At 37.6% G+C, this 16,847-nt stretch overlaps 2 protein-coding genes across 2 annotated transcripts; both read right to left on the bottom strand.

Annotated features, from left to right (window-relative positions):
• Nucleotides 1-723: 723 nt before the first annotated feature.
• On the bottom strand, nucleotides 724-2,271 carry LOC117318114. Its single transcript, XM_033873116.1, has one exon. The coding sequence runs from the start codon at nucleotides 2,269-2,271 to the stop codon at nucleotides 724-726; it is 1,548 nt and encodes a 515-aa protein (XP_033729007.1).
• On the bottom strand, nucleotides 2,253-4,891 carry LOC117318002. Its single transcript, XM_033872972.1, has 2 exons — nucleotides 4,770-4,891; nucleotides 2,253-3,445 (listed from the first exon to the last, which is right to left on the bottom strand). The coding sequence occupies exon 2, from the start codon at nucleotides 3,431-3,433 to the stop codon at nucleotides 2,282-2,284; it is 1,152 nt and encodes a 383-aa protein (XP_033728863.1). The 5' UTR covers nucleotides 3,434-3,445; nucleotides 4,770-4,891; the 3' UTR covers nucleotides 2,253-2,281.
• Nucleotides 4,892-16,847: the final 11,956 nt, after the last annotated feature.

The raw sequence follows: 16,847 nt of genomic DNA, 5'->3' as shown, positions 1-16,847 counted from the left end.
AGTCAAAGGTATGACGTACAACAGGTTGTTTGTCTTTGTTGATGTACAGAGACCCAGGGCTAGACCCCCGGACAGCTAAATACTCTATCAAAGCATTAACTGGGCATATTCCACAACTTCCCTCAAGACTGGACACTCTGACACTATGAATCTGATTGTCACAATTGTGTTTAAAATTAGAGAAATTAATTTCTATACTGGATGGATTTCCTTTGTGGTATGCGATATTAATGTCAGAAATTCTGAGAACATTTTTGACAGCCAAAGGTGTGGTGTAAACTAGTTCGCCTATGCGAGCTAAGCCATAAAAGGCTAGTGTAAAAATAGAGCGATACAAATGCTGATCATAGCTGTTGGGACATAAAAAAGATATTGAAGATACTAGCTGATTAAGGATTGGTTCAGTGATGGGAAGACGCGTGTCGTATGTTGGTGTAGTTTTAGATGCACCTTTTAGGAGTTTCTTAACCAGAAACGACTTTGTGGGATCTGAATGACCGGATATATTGTGAATATAAGCTATTGCGGACAAATGTGAAGTAATTGTTGATGGTGATAGACCCTTTTCATGACAATTAGCTACATACAGTGCAACTGTTGCATACGTGAGTGGAAGGCGAGCCTGGGTGTTTAGTGTTGATAGACAAAAACTGTTTAAGTCCGACAAAATTTTGTTATAAGCTCGTTCTGTAGATGGCGCCAGACAAGCGGTCATTAATTTGGTTAATGTAGCAGGTAAAGTTCCTGATCCAATAGTGCCTGCACTGGAGTTGGCTCTGGGGAGGCTGATGGACACAATTTTTTGAACTTCTCTACCTGTAAACGAGACAAGGCGTCGGCTAGCAAGTTGTCATGACCTCTAACATGTACGCATTTAAACAGAATATTGTACTGAAGGCAGGACAAAACTAACTTGCGAATAAGCCGCATAATAAATGGGTCTCGAGCAGATTGTTTATTAATGACCGGAACCAAAGCCTGGTTGTCAGTAAAAAACCAAATGCATTTATTTTTGAGTTGATCACCCCAAGCAAGAATAGCCAACACAATGGGATAGAGTTCTAAAATAGCTATATTAACCCGTTTTTCCTTTACTTTAGGGACCCAAGTTCCACAGAACCACTGGTTTTGGTATAGACCCCCAAAACCTATGAAGGACGAGTCTGTGAAAAAATTGATGTTGTTACTAAACAACCATCTTTCGTCTAAGAAAAACTGAGAACCATTAAAACCCTGTAAAAACTCCTCCCACATAATGAGGTCAGCCTTAGCTGCCATTGTAAGTCGAAGAAGATGAAAGGACTTGTGAACTCCAATGGTTAAATCAATAAGGCGGCGCAAGAACGCACGACCTGGCAATACTACAGTTGTAGCAAATTGTAATGTTCCTATGAGGGACTGTAATTCTTTCAATGTGACCTTTTTGCGTGTTTTAAAGCGAGTGATTAGTTCACTGCATTTAACTAATTTATCTTTAGGGAGCCTAGCTTCCATGTTGACAGAGTCCAAAGTAATGCCTAGGAATGGTAAGACCTGGGCTGGCCCAAAGGTTTTTTCGGGAGCTAATGGAATACCTATGAATGAACACATATCTTGAAAAGAATTAAGTATAGCTTCACATTCTGATTTAGTTCTGGCAATGAAAAGAAAATCGTCTAGAACATGAACCACACCAGGGGACCTGAATTTGGATGCAACGACCCATTCAAGGGCTGTACTAAGCTCTTCAAATATTTTGCAGCTTTCAGATAAACCCATAGGTAAGCACTTGTCAAAATATAATTTTCCTTCCCATTGTAAACCCAACATCTTTCTGTCATCTGGGTGGATGGGTACTATTCTAAAAGCTGACTCGATATCCGTCTTAGCTAAAAAACATCCCTGTCCCAACTGTTTAATTTTTCCTATAGCATCAGCTATGGTGGCATATTGGACAGTTGATGATTCTGGGCTGATTCCATCATTGATTGAAAAGCCTTTTGGGTGACTAAGGTGATGGATCATGCGAAATTTACCAGGTTCTTTCTTAGGGACAACGCCTATGGGACTAGTATGATAATCATTGTATGGTGGGGTAATAAATGGTCCTGCTATACGCCCAGCCTTAAGTTCTTTTTGTAATTTGTCTTTGATAATGTGAGGAAACTCTTTTGCGGATTTTAGGTTCTGACAAGTGGGCTTAAATTCTCCCCCATCATAATGAATGCGAAACCCTTCCTTAAATCCCTGAACAAGATATTGCTTTTTCTCATTATCATAGCCTTCTAACATAACTGCTAGTCTATCGGCGATGATAGGGGTGACGACTTCTGAAGTTACCACGTGTTCTTGGTGAGTATGGTTGATAACGACCTGATGGGGCTTGAAAATTGAATCGTTGGGGACGAAAATTTGGTGTCACACCAAAATGTGAACGTGGGGCTTGGGAAGAGCCATGGCAGGTACCTGGGTGGTGATTACCCTGACATGTGGTACACCCATGAAAATGTTGACATCCCCCTTCTGGACCCGGACACGGTTTTCCTTCTAAAAATTTAAAACAAAAACCCTTGGGGTGTGGAACAGATAAATGCTTTGCTGAGGTCGAACTTTGTCCTACTTTGCGTATAATGGCTTCGTGCCATAGCTCCCATTCGACTCTTTCCCAGCCCTGATCCCCATTTGTGGCCTGTAACCTTCTAAAGGAGCAGTCATAAAACTGCCAATCTGCACCCTTACTTGCTAATTTTCTAATAATTGACATGTATTTAAGGAGACTGGCAAATTTCTCTGGTTTCTTTTCACAGTATATGGTTGCATATATGTGGAAATTATTGGTCCATTGATCCAAGGACAGTGTCTTTGTCCTATGTTTGGGCACCCACTGCACCACAGGAGCCCCAGCAATGTACTTTATTACTTGTTCAAAGCTCTCGTGATCTTTCTTGTCAATCATTGAGATTTCAATGAATTCACCAGCCCAAATTTTGTCCTTAATAGGTTGAGCTACTAGTGCTGGCAGTGGGATTGCTGTAGACCTGAATGGCACATAATCACTGTCATTAGCTGGGGCGACCTGTGACACAGTAGCTGCCACATCTATGGCAGTCCGTAACACTGTATCCTCACCAACGGCTTCGTCCATTTGTGGCATTGAGCCAGAGGCCTGACCGGTTGCAGTTGCTGCTGGCCCTTGCTGTTCAACGGCTGGTGTAGCAGTTGTGTTGTTTGTTATTTGGGGGAAAATCTGCCTACAAGCAGCTTCAACCCCTTGCTGTACGGCCCTCTGTATCAGCTGTTCTACCTCAGCTTCCGGTATGAGTCTGCCCTGTTGTAGATTGACTGGCTGTGGCCCATCAGGAGCAGTCAAATCATCATCATTGGTTGTTGCTGCCAACCGAGGCCGGGAAGGTATTGTGGCATGATTTCGTGCCGCCTTTCTTTTTGGAGGCATGCTTTGTGATTTCTGAAGTGACAGTGTGAGGGACAAATGTAGAATTGATATGTAATTTGGTTACTATTAATCAATAAAATTGATCTTATGACATTGACATTGGTATTGTCACCCCGATAACATACTAAAACACAAGACACCAATACATGTCACAAAACTTTGACACAAATACATGTCATCATTATATAATTACCTTGACACAAATACATGTCAAAACCATAACGACACAAATACATGTCAAAACAACTATGACACAACTACATGTCAAATTTGAACAGCCTGACAGACAGGGAGAACACATCATTTATACCGACTGCCTACAAGTAGGTAGCATTGGCAATAGTGAATACAAAGTAAACACCAATGTGAACCCACGCTGCTGTACAATGCTTAATACATGTTTAAGAGTTTTACTGAAGCCAAATGGTGCTATCACAACAATTTTTTTTTTTTTTTTTTTTATAATAAACATGCTATCAACTTCAATATTATTACACTGTATGAATGACTTTTAACAGGAAATAGTATATACATGATAATAACAATACATAAACCCTGTTATATGATATATAATTTAATTAATTATTAAAAACAACAATTAACAGTTAACTTTGGTAATATAGGTCAATGGTATGCCATGGTCTATAATGTCAGTTGATGTGATAAGGGGAGTAACTCTATTAAAACGTCCCGATAATTCATAGCTAAAATTAGCATTGCGGGGCACTGTCACATCCTTTCAGTCCAAATAAAACAGCACCTCGTACCGATTTAAAATAAGGCTGTTGACGTCGGAAATGAACACCGTCACTGTCATACAACTTGGACAAGTCTTTCATGCGATCATGACGCCAAAATTTGCAAAACACGCTGCCCGAAAGGGTAGCATGGAGTCTGTCATTCATTTCTCTCACACGCTGATTATACGTAGTCACGTCGACATCACCTTTGTGGGCACGAGTTCTCTGTCGAGAAAAGAGACCCAACACAACTACATAACGCACAAAAGGGGCAGCAAACAATTGTTCTAACAGCAGAGTCAGATTTTTCATAACAACGTCAGGGTTCTGCTCCGGACCACTAATGTCATTCCCAGCTATCTGAAGGCAAATCACATCTGGGCGATAAAAATAAACGTCATCTAAATGTCGACGAAGCCTGTCAATGGTGCCACCCGAGTAACCAACAAGCTGAATAGAGTGCGAGTCTGAACGAAAACCTAAATTGTTATGGTCTGGTTGGTCATCACAGAACTGACCCAGTCGTCGAACGAGACTATGCCCCCACACTAAAACAGTCTTGCGTGACATTGTCGTAATAGAATTGCGTTACTTACAATAACGGTAGATATATTGGAAAAAACAAGTACTCTCCTGGTATGATTGATATTCCGATTGTCCTCCGATCGAAGTTTGTTTCAAAACATATAGGCCGCCATGATTGTTTTGTTTCTGGATCGTTGATTCCAACGCCTGGGAAGCTTCCAAGGTACAAAACCTTTCACTAAAAACGTCTCGTAATACCTCGAATTGAGCACAGAACTGCAGTTATCACCATACACAATAAAAAAGCAAGTCTGTAAGCAGTAGATTTGTGAAATTCGCTGACAAGATTTAGATTCTTCCAAATTAAAATGGCGACCGTCCGAAAATTTTTTCTCAATGCTGGGATGCCTAATTAGAATTGACCAATGAGAGGTGACCTTTGCTCTATGACCCCGGATGTGACGCTTACCATATAAGGGTCACGGGGCGTGGTTTATTGTTATCGAACTATTGGTAATAAAATTCTGCCAGTTAGTGCAAAAACATGTTTGTTTGCTACAAACTATAATATAACGGGGACATACATAGAGAAAATGATGTAACCATCTTAAAATGGACATACACAGAGAATCTCGGCCCAACGATGCCGCCGAGTGGGAGGTATAGCTCGTATTTCACCGTTGTTACTAAAAATAGACATTAAAACTTAATTTTTCTTAAATTAAAAGAATTCCAGTTGATATCGAATATTGTGATTGTTATCAACACAGCAGCTACATAATACCTATAATCTGACATCACAACATACAGCCATAAATGCACAGTTAGGCTTAAAATCTGTTTACAAGATGCAAAGCAGCAAATTTTTCGACCGCTGGCTATAGTTCTCGGGGCTATAAATAGCCCCAGAGAACTAACGTCATTATGACAGTACACAATAGTAGCTGTTACTGGTATTGCTGGCTATGCGACTGAACACGAATCATTTGTGTTCAATTTGTTCTGTGTTACAATAATGTGTCAGATGACGTCATGTCAGAATAATATTTCTCTCGGTTATCGATAAACTGGTTATGATTTGTTATTCTACCATGTTTGCTATGCAACGACAGTTTTGATTGGTTTAAAATCATGTATTATTTTCCAATAATACACGCTCGTGTCAATAATACACGCTCGTGAGTCACGGCTGTTACAATCTTTCCCCTCCGAAATCGTGCATTTGTAAACAAACATGGCGGCGCCAAAACGTTTGAACGTCGGAGACCGTGTATTTTACAACGGAGAAATTTAGCAGATTGTTAATTTCTATCCACCCAGAGCAGACTTTGCTTAACAATATGTTGTAAGGTCTATTTCCACAGGCAACCTCTGGAGAGCATATCTACATGAATTACTTGCCGACATCCCCGAAAGTTATCGAAACGGCTTGGAATTGACGTCAGCTTTTGAATATTAATTAGCACGCGCGCCTTATCGTTTCTTGTGAATTGTAACAGCCATGTAGCGACACATTTCCAGGGGTTTCGTTGCCGTTTTTCTATTAGGAAGAGGTAGATCTCAGAACTAAACAGTACATGGTAGAATAGAAATAATCAACTTTTGACTCGTGTATTGTTGCAGGATATACAACTCGGACTCGGATATTTTGCAATTTTAATTAATAACTCGGGCCTGCGGCCTTCGTTATTAATTTAATTGCACAATATCCTCGTCCTCGTTGTATATCCTGCAGCAATACACGAATCATCGTTAATTATTTCTTAAGTAATAAATATGGCGGAATGTTCAGATGTACATTTCACATCTCGATCCCGTCTGATAAGGCAGATTAGATATATGAAGATTTGTTTTAGATATAACTGCGTCCGATGAACAGATTCACGGATACACATTAAGCGTTGTATTACTGCCAACATAAAAAAGTGACCCTATCAACAAACAGTATTCGTGTTTCACTGTCACTGCACAGATGTCGTGAAAACATGTCCAGGGTGACATTTAGGGGAAATTACAAAGATTATAAGATGTTTAATGGAAATATCCGATGGGCAGTGATAATGCTGTATCGTATGGCAGTGATAATGCTGTATTGTATGACAGTGGTAATGCTGTATCGTATGGCAGTGATAATGCTGTATTGTATGACAGTGATAATGCTGTATTGTATGACAGTGATAATGCTGTATTGTATGACAGTGATAATGCTGTATTGTATGACAGTGGTAATGCTGTATTGTATGACAGTGGTAATGCTGTATTGTATGACAGTGATAATGCTGTATTGTATGACAGTGATAATGCTGTATTGTATGACAGTGGTAATGTTGTATTGTATGACAGTGATAATGCTGTATTGTATGACAGTGGTAATGCTGTATTGTATTGTTGTATTAGTAATGACCTTTCAGCGTCTCTATAAATGATAAATGTACAAAGTAGTAATTGAACGACTGACTTGGAAGATTCCTGAGGGTGTGAAATTCAAAATTCGTTTGTGCAAAGTTTTTGTCACATCAACTTTTTTTTTTCTTTGTCTAAATTCCCCACATCTTTCGTTAAGGTATATTGTACTACTTCCGGTATTAAAGATATAGTATACTACTTCCGGTGTTAAAGGTTTACTGTACTACTTCCGCTGTTTATGTTATACTGTACTTCTTCCGGCGTTAAAGCTATATTGTACTACTTCCGGTGTTAAACGTTTACTGTACTACTTCCGGCGTTAACGCTTATTGTACTGCTTACGGTATTTGTGTTATACTGCAATACTCCCGTTGTTAAAGGTATACTGTACTACTTCCTGTGTTAAAGGTATACTGTACTACTTCCGGTGTTAAAGGTATACTGTACTACTTCCGGTATTAACACCACGAGCGCCATCAGTGGTTTGAAAGGACAAGGAATAGGATAATTAAGGAAATGCTATTCTACAAGTTGGAGAGATCCACTGTCATTTCCTGTTATTTCCATATGTATAATTATTGTAAATTGTACATGTACCTGACTTTTCATTTTTTTTCACTACCGTTAAATGATTTATCTATTTATATATTTTTTGATATATTTTTATCAGACATCCAATAACCATAGCTGTCGCAAAGACGCTAAAGCGAAAAACAAAGAACTTTCGTGATAAAATAGCATATTGTTTGGACGCAACTACAAGACAATCCATACGGGATACAGGGTTCAAACCGATGCAATAAATTTTATTTCCGACCTAAACAAAAGCATTCTACCGGTTAGGTAATTTTCTACGGCACTATTTGTTTGACTATAGAACACAGCCTGCAATAAAAATCATTCGGTTCGCAACTCACATCCAATGAAAAGAATCGAATCGCTTATTTCAATGTTGTATGCAGAAACATTATATACACTGTTTCAACAATATACAATGGGGTATAGACGAAATCTGTTTTCGTCTTACCAGAATGCTTTAAAACCACATATATTTCAGGTTGTTTAGAGTAACAGTTTATTTATGACCACACTTAACCCGAGTTTCCTCTTGCCCTGGCACCAGACTTGGATATTTTGATACCCATCCGTCAGAATGTCTGAATCTGGTGTCCGCGCCAGAGGACATCAGGACTACATCGCTTTATAACTCACATATTGGCATTGATATGAAAACTTGTTCAATTGTTTATGAAAGAAAAGAAGTCCATTAGTCGTTAAACTCGGATTTCATGATCCAGACACTGAAAAAAAACATTACAGTAATACATCTTGAAAAAATATTTTCGAAAAGACAACTAGAGTATCTTAACACTTATAAGAGCAGCCAATGCAATGTAGAAGAAATCTACAGGAAATATGACAGTTTATCAAGAGGAATAACTGTAACGGAAATATGACAGTTTATCAAGAGGAATATCTGTACCAGAAATATGACAGTTTATCGAGAGGAAAAACTGTACCGGAAATATGACGATTAATCAAGAGGAATAACTGTACCGGAAATATGACATTTTATCAAGAGGAAAAACTGTACCGGAAGCATGATTGAAAGCAAGCACGAGAATCATAATGAGAATACAGCTGGTTTAACCATACATGAATACAAACTTTACATGTGCTGCAAACCATACATAAACAGGAACTTATGGCAATACAGAAACTTCATGTTTGGTGATGAATATGTATATAATTGGAAGTACGTATGATGAGTATATGAATACCGAAAAAAAAAAGTTGTGTATGTGTGTATGCTCCGGAAGTGTAATTTAACCGGAATTGATCACAGGAAGATTTGTTCTGTATGTACATGTACCGGAATTGAAATGACATGCACCGAAAGTATGATGATAATATATACACCGGAAGTTAAAGGATAATACATGTACTGAAAGTATGGTGATAATACATGTACCGGAAGTTAGATATTAATACAAGTACTGGAAGTATGGTGATGATACATGTACCGGAAGTTAGATATTAATAAATGTACTGGAAGTATGGTGATAATACATGTACTGGAAGTTAGATATTGATACATGTACTGGAAGTATGGTGATAATACATGTACCGGAAGTTAGATATTAATACATGTACTGGAAGTATGGTGATAATACATGTACCGGAAGTTAGATATTAATACATGTACTGGAAGTATGGTGATAATACATGTACCGGAAGTTAGATATTAATAAATGTACTGGAAGTATGGTGATAATACATGTACCGGAAGTTAGATATTAATACATGTACTGGAAGTATGACGATCATACATGTACTGGATACAAGTTATAACTACGTATATACGCCTTCTCCCAATATACATTAACATAAAAAAGATCAGTGACACACAGACTTTGGTTTATGATTTATCCCGTTAAAAGTGTTCTCAACATATTTAATAATTTCAATGTCTTTTCTATAAATGTACTAACGTATTACGAAACATTCCCTTCGCCGTAGGTACGTACAAGCTTGATCAGGTGTAGACTACGTTTAGTACCTGCAGAGACATATATAGATATATATATGTATTTATGTCTCTGGTACCTGTATACGTGATTGTAGTCACGCACGGCTGAACATCACCTTCGGGAGGAGGTGACACATTCACAACAATATGAATAAATCTAATGTAGGTAGTGAACGCACTGTATCATTTAAGACAACCAACTATGAAGATTAGAAGGTGTCAAGAAGAGCTGGTAAGAGTGAGTCTACATCGGGGAATCCTGTAGTAATTGTTGTTTCTCATAGGGACTGTTATCACCGATGATGAGGGGAAGTACGTGATTTAGGAACTTTGTTGTACATCTTATATTATATTATATTAGAAAGAGTTTCCAAGTGTGTTTCATAGTATTAATCATCAATACGGGCCTATGATGGAAGGTCCGTAATAATACGGGCAGCTTCTCTTTACGCCTTCTCTAATCAGGGACATACATAGATGTATACCTCCCTGCTCTAATATATAAGAGAATTTAGAATGATGAAATATTGGTTCAAACTCACGCATGGATTCGAAACTGATACTGTAAAGACTATTGTATGTGTTGTTCCTTTTTAAGCAGTAGCATTATAGGCAATTGCTTGAATGGGTTGATTATGTCAAATATGTCTTTTTTTCTCTCTCCGATTCGCAGATGTATAGACAAATAACTATTCTTATAACCATACATATGTACATGTATTTTGTATTCGATATAACAAAGACTATCTTATCAAAGTCAACAATATCTGAGAGGTTTATTAGAGGCCTCGCCTTGGTAAACCAGCACACCCTTCAATACTATCGAGGCATCGCATTTCTGCGCAAATACAGCGAGTGAACAAAGACTCTGTATGAGCTGTACTCTAGATATAGAAGACAAGTGGCATTTTATTTTGAGATGCAGGGAGTATCATATTCTGAGAGTGAAATACATAAAACCATATTACTGGCGAAATCCTTCCGTGAATAAACGGTTGTTAAGTGTTAATATCAGGGATCTTCTCCAGGTTGCTAGATATTTATTTGATGCTAATAAGGCACGAATGGCGTAAAACATGTACATATATATATAATTTATGTAAATGTTCATCATGTATTACTGACATATATTACTGAATATGTTTGTTGAAATCATAACGGATGATGCTATAGTTACGCGGGTTCCGGATGTTAAACTGCTGCTGCTGCTGCTGCTGCTGCTGATGATGATGATGATGATGATGCGTTCGAAGTGCCCTTTTTTCGCCTACAGAGGCTCAGTTTCATAGTTTTAATTAATGTATCGCTTAAGTTAATAGGCACAACACTAAAAATCCAGTACAATTACACACTATAAAACTAATATAATGTATACTCGTCTTCAATGTGAATCATTAAGATAGAATTCCCATTAAGCCCCTATATGACATTAAAAACACACAAAAAAACACCTCTCTACTCAAGAACGACTACTCTGGGTAAAGATTGAAAAGTAATATTAATTTTACGCGATTCTTTCTTTTGTAACTCATTACGGAAGTCACGATGAGGCAAAGCATGCATATAACCTTAAAGGGAAACTATTATCCTGAAATATTCATTTACAGTACATCTCAGATGTGAAACTCACCTAGTCAGTTTGTCAAATCTGTTCTATACGAATCGATACCTCTCTAATAAAAAAGAGCGTATTTAAATAATGTAGTACTGTTATCTCGTTCTCGCCATTTTAACACCCACCCCCTCAATCCAACACACGCCATGAAGAGTAAAGAAAAATATGAAACATCCATTGACCCGGCGTGAGACTTCCCCTGGCTAATGTAAGAGGCTACTAACGTGGGCCAGTTGTCTATACTACGAAAAGGGGTTAAAGAGTGTGGAGAGGGGGCGGGGGTTGGTTGTCTAGACTACGAAAAGGGGCTAAAGAGAGTGGAGAGGGGGCGGGGGTTGGTCTTCGGCAGTAGGCTTACAGTCATGGGGAGGTCCTTAGAAATATGCTTCCAGCACTTCCAGCACAGGGGTGTCTTTGGCAGGCAATAAGTTTCAGTGAGATTGCACTGTAAAGTTAGCGTTAGTCCGAATTCCATTCTATGACAAGGAAACGAACATGAAAGTACTGCAGCTTCCAAAAACACACAAATACTCACCACACGCTTGTATATCACACACATGAGAGGCCGTCCATAATGATCTTAGCTGTACATTTTGATAGGTCGTTAAACAATACAAAACCAAATCGTCCTTAATATATGATAAAACAATGCTATATACATGTACACGATGAAAAAATTAAACATATACATGACACCCATTCTCACACTTTCCCTCCGACACCCACACAGTAACAGAATGAAAGGAGAAGAGAGACAGAAACGGGGACTTTTAGAATCAGTCGGGCTTTGCAATAAAGTGAAACATTCGGTCAAAAATGATCTTATTTGAAGCTTTCTTACCTGAACATATCAGACCATATAAGGGCCAGTACTGACCAGTGGACAAAACGGACAATAGGGACAGCGCGATATGTTGAATTTAGGGTTAACAAGAACATCAGACATTTCTTGTTATAATATCATGTCCAATTTAAAGTTTACCAGTTATCTGTTTTCATTTGTTGTTTTGGTATTTGTTTATTTTAATACTAAACCATTGATGCAGTGTATGTAATCAAATAAGATTTAAACTCCGTCAAGACAACACCTATCCTTGAGCCGGTTTATCCAAGGCAACAAATGTATTTATTGACAATCCGACCGCCGTAGAATCATCATCCGGGTTCCTTTGAAAATTACCTACTTTGATTCTCTGCCTATTTTATGCATGGAATAATAATTAAAAAAACACACAAAGAGTGTATGTGAAGATATTATCATATTAGCATTATATGGACGAATTTGATTTTAAATCTGGGAGGACTCTCAATTAAAAGATGTAAGCGCTAAGGGGACGTAACTTGTGGTATTTAGGTAATCTCGTCAATTAAAGACACTTTTCTTTTTATTTAAAGACATAAAATAAATGCAGTAAGATTGTATAAAATGTTGTAAGTGCAATACATATTTGTTTCAGGGTGAAATCATTGTAAGTGCGATATGATTTTTGTTTCACGGGTGAAATCATTTTGATTTGAACCAATATTGTTTAGATACAATTTGATTGGGCAAAAGTTTTTAACAACTTATAAAAGCCCTCTCCCACAAATATATATTACAAAGATTGTGATAGCGTTGTAAGTGCAGTACGGCGTTTAGTTTCATATGTGAAATCAGTGTAAGCATGTTTTATGAGTGAAATCGGTTACCATGTACATGTAAATATTGGTCGAAATGGTTGGGTTATGGTCAAAATGTTCTCCGAAGTGGCAACGTTTTCAACGTAATGTATTCAGACCATTCAGGAACGCACGCGCCTGCCCAAACAAACATTTGACATTCATTGTCTTCACATCACTGACACAAACGAGTAATTGTTAAAAACAAATATTGAAATATACGTTACTTTTCTGCAACAAAAATCGATACCCATTTCCGTCACTGGTACACCTGGCGAATCCCGCACAGGGGCTTGTCGATTTTTGTTATTTTTCCTTTGTCCATTAACACTTATGTATCATTGGAGAAATTAAAACAAAATCTGCGAAAATGAAAATTACAATACCCTATTTATCAGTTTAATCAGGCGAACACAGACACAGCTTGTGGCCGTGTACAGTTAATGTTTAGCGTATATCGGTAATGGTAGCACGGCGAGATGTCCATTAACGAGAGGCCCGTTAACATCGCTGTATTATATCTGGCCAGCAACCATTTGTTCTTAAAAAAAACATGCTTTTCGCATACTTAAAATTCAAGATATTTTTTGTGTGTCATGTTTGCAAGATTCGCTTGCGATGATGAATACCGGAAAGATTTTTCGCAAACACTGTCATATTGATTATAACTTAAATAATGAACTACATGCAGATATAAATCTACATTTCTCCTTTCTCGAAAAGGAATGACGTTCAATATTTCCCACTGATTTTGACAGTGGGTTGATATTAAAGGCTAAATATGTCTGGTTTCATGAATCAGAACTGTATCTACAGATATATGTATACATATCTTATTATACAGTACGCATGTACACCCTCCGATTCGTTTCTTACATTGAATTAATGACATTTTCTGTTTTTGTTGTTTTAGGTAAGTGCACTTTTCCAGTAGAGATATTTCTGAAGTTTGTATATAGACCGTGATAAAGGTAAGAATTCTTAAAGTTAAGTGTCGTCATTGTGTCAGTATAGCGAATATTGGCAGTATATCAAGGTAAATGATCATCAAACAAAATAAGAAAGGAGACTGAAACCCGTTGGCAGGGAAGAAGGCGAAAACGACAAGAACGGCATCATATCGAGGTTATACTTATATTGACTAATAAAAGGCGACATGTGGGGGTTGTATTGTATAGGAGTAAACAAATTCTTTACATAGAAGTTCTAGTTAAACAAAACTCTTTATATTCAAGTTCTAGTTGAACGAAACTTGTTATATCGAAGTTTTAGTGTTTCAGTCAAGCAAAAGGCATTATGTGAAGTTTTAGTTAAACGAAATTATCTAAGGCGTTATGTGAAGTTTTAGTTAAACGAAATTATTTAAGGCGTTATGTGAAGTTTTAGTTAAACAAAAGGCGTTGCGTTATGCGAAGTTCTAACTAAACAAAATGCGTTATGTGAAGTTCTAGTGAAACAACATGCGTTATGTGAAGTTCTTGTAAAACAAAAAGCGTTATGTGAAGTTGTAGTGAAATAAAAGGCATTATGTGAAATTCTTGTAAAACAAAAAGCGTCATGTGAAGTTCTTGTGAAACAAAAGGCTTTATGTGAATGGCTTTTAATATTGAGGGTTTTTCACTGTATTTAGACCGATATGGATACAATAATTTATAGCGATTTTTTTCGAGAAATTTTCCTTTTCTAAAACTTTAAAACAATATATCATTAAACGGAATTGTTCGAAATAGGTAATAATCATATTTCTGGTTTGGGTAATCATGGCAAAATGCATTTGAGAAAATCCCTTGTCTTGCCGGTCTCTGTGTCCGTCTCCACACTCCTTGCCAGGTCTTAATCACGATGAGAAATGTCTTATATGGCCCTGGCTGTTAGGAGGACATTGAACCACTAAAAAAATCAAAAACAAAAGCAATAAATATTTCTGAGGATCCGACGCAGGCGCCACGCACGTGTCATTCTCGTACAGAATGATTTAATTACGGACTGCTATCCAGAAAGGTGTGGCTGACTGCATGGGATACAAATAATGTACATGTATATATTTCCATCACTTTAAATTGTATTAAAATCTGTGCGAAAGCCGGTTAGTACGAAAGCCGTTTGGAATGACTTTCGAAGGAGATCATTTTCACGTTATTACGCGTTAGTTTCGCGTAATAACACAAAAAATTATCCTAGGATAATTATCCCAATTATTATTGTTATAATCATATATTTATTTTATTATATTTTTTTTTGTAATAACCGAAATGACCACTCAGAAACTGGGCGCCAACCATATCCAATTAAGTTTCCTGTAAAATAAGGAAATAAATGTTTCTTACTTTATCTAAACAAAGGAAATCACCAGACGTACATGAAATGTTTTGTCCAGCTTTTTGGGTGCGTGTCTGCAGTTAAATGTACTTTGTATATATGCAAATTAGCTTCATTATCATATAGATAACTGCATGTCTGACGTAATCGCACGTGCTCTACATGCGTGTTACTGTGATGCTCAAGATGGCGACGAGCTAAAAGTGGGATGTTTGACTTCAATGACAATGTAACCAAAACAGACAGTGGGTATGTAAATTCAATCTTTTAATCGGCATATAAAGATATTGGACCAAAATTTCAATATACATATGTATCACACGTTGTACCTAGGTCGTGTGAACTGCGACTTAAAAAAAACATTCAGAGGAAACTACTATTGTTAGGCACAGGTACTGGTGTACATGATTATGATGTTTTTAATTTAAATGTTACATTATAGACGAGTAAATCATTGTATTACAATCGCATGCTTAATTTGTAAAAAAAATCGTACCTTGGCCTATACATGTACTTAAAAAGGATTTTTTTTTTTACAAATTAAGCATGCCATTGTAATACAATAATTTACTCGTCTATAAGGTAATATTTAAATTAAAAACATCATAATCATGTCCACAAGTACCTTTGTTGTTAGGTAGTGGTATTCAGTATTCCTGTTGTCAATGGTATACATTGTGTAGGCTCCCCTCCTCTATCAAACTTCGGCATACTTCGCGATTGATTTCGTCCTGATTTGCTTATTGAAACACTTACACTAAGCATTATTTATAAACACAATTCGATATTCAAGTGGATGGGTTCACGTGCGTGCATGTGTACAAAATCAGGATGAGATATACACCTTCTTACATGTACATGTATCTCGACTCTCCACCTCATATCATCATACATGTATCTCGACTCTCCACCTCATATCGTCATATCGTACTTCCCAGTTTCTACATGGATCCTTTCCATAATAACATCTTATGTGGAACTATTCCGTGTTTTTTTGTGTGTATATTTATTTTTAATATTTGCACTTCTTCCGGGTTTATCAATCTTCAATAGAGGTGTAATTTTAAGGTGGGGTCTCCTTGAAGTAGAATTTTTGATGGTGGCTACGTTAACATAAGCAACATAAGCATGATCATTAGCCCGAGTTTCCTCTGGCCCTGATGTCAGGGACCAGAAGAAACTCAGGCTAACGCATTATATGAAGTTGAGGTGAGTAATTATAAGTGTCTTGTCCAAGGACATATCCATGAATGTAGAGAGGGTTTGTTATCCGATTCCTGAGAAGTACAAACCAGTCCCTGACATGAGGAGGGATCCAACCACATAAATAAGGTTCAGATCACAGGTCCTGTAGTCAGATCACAGGCCCTGTAGACAGATCACAGGCCCTGTAGACAGATCACAGGTCCTGTAGTCTGATCACAGGTCCTGTAGTCAGATCACAGATCATAGGTCATGTAGTCAGATCACAGGTCCTGTAGTCAGATCACAGACCCTGTAGTCAGATCACAGATCACAGATCCTGTAGTCAGATCACAGATCACAGGTCCTGTAGTCAGATCACAGGTTGTGTAGTCAGATCACAGGTCCTGTAGTCAGATCACAGGTCCTGTAGTCAGA

The sequence above is a fragment of the Pecten maximus genome, chromosome 19 (assembly GCF_902652985.1).
Source record: "Pecten maximus chromosome 19, xPecMax1.1, whole genome shotgun sequence".
Lineage (NCBI taxonomy): Eukaryota > Metazoa > Mollusca > Bivalvia > Pectinida > Pectinidae > Pecten > Pecten maximus.
This window is presented reverse-complemented; position numbering and strand designations above follow the sequence as displayed.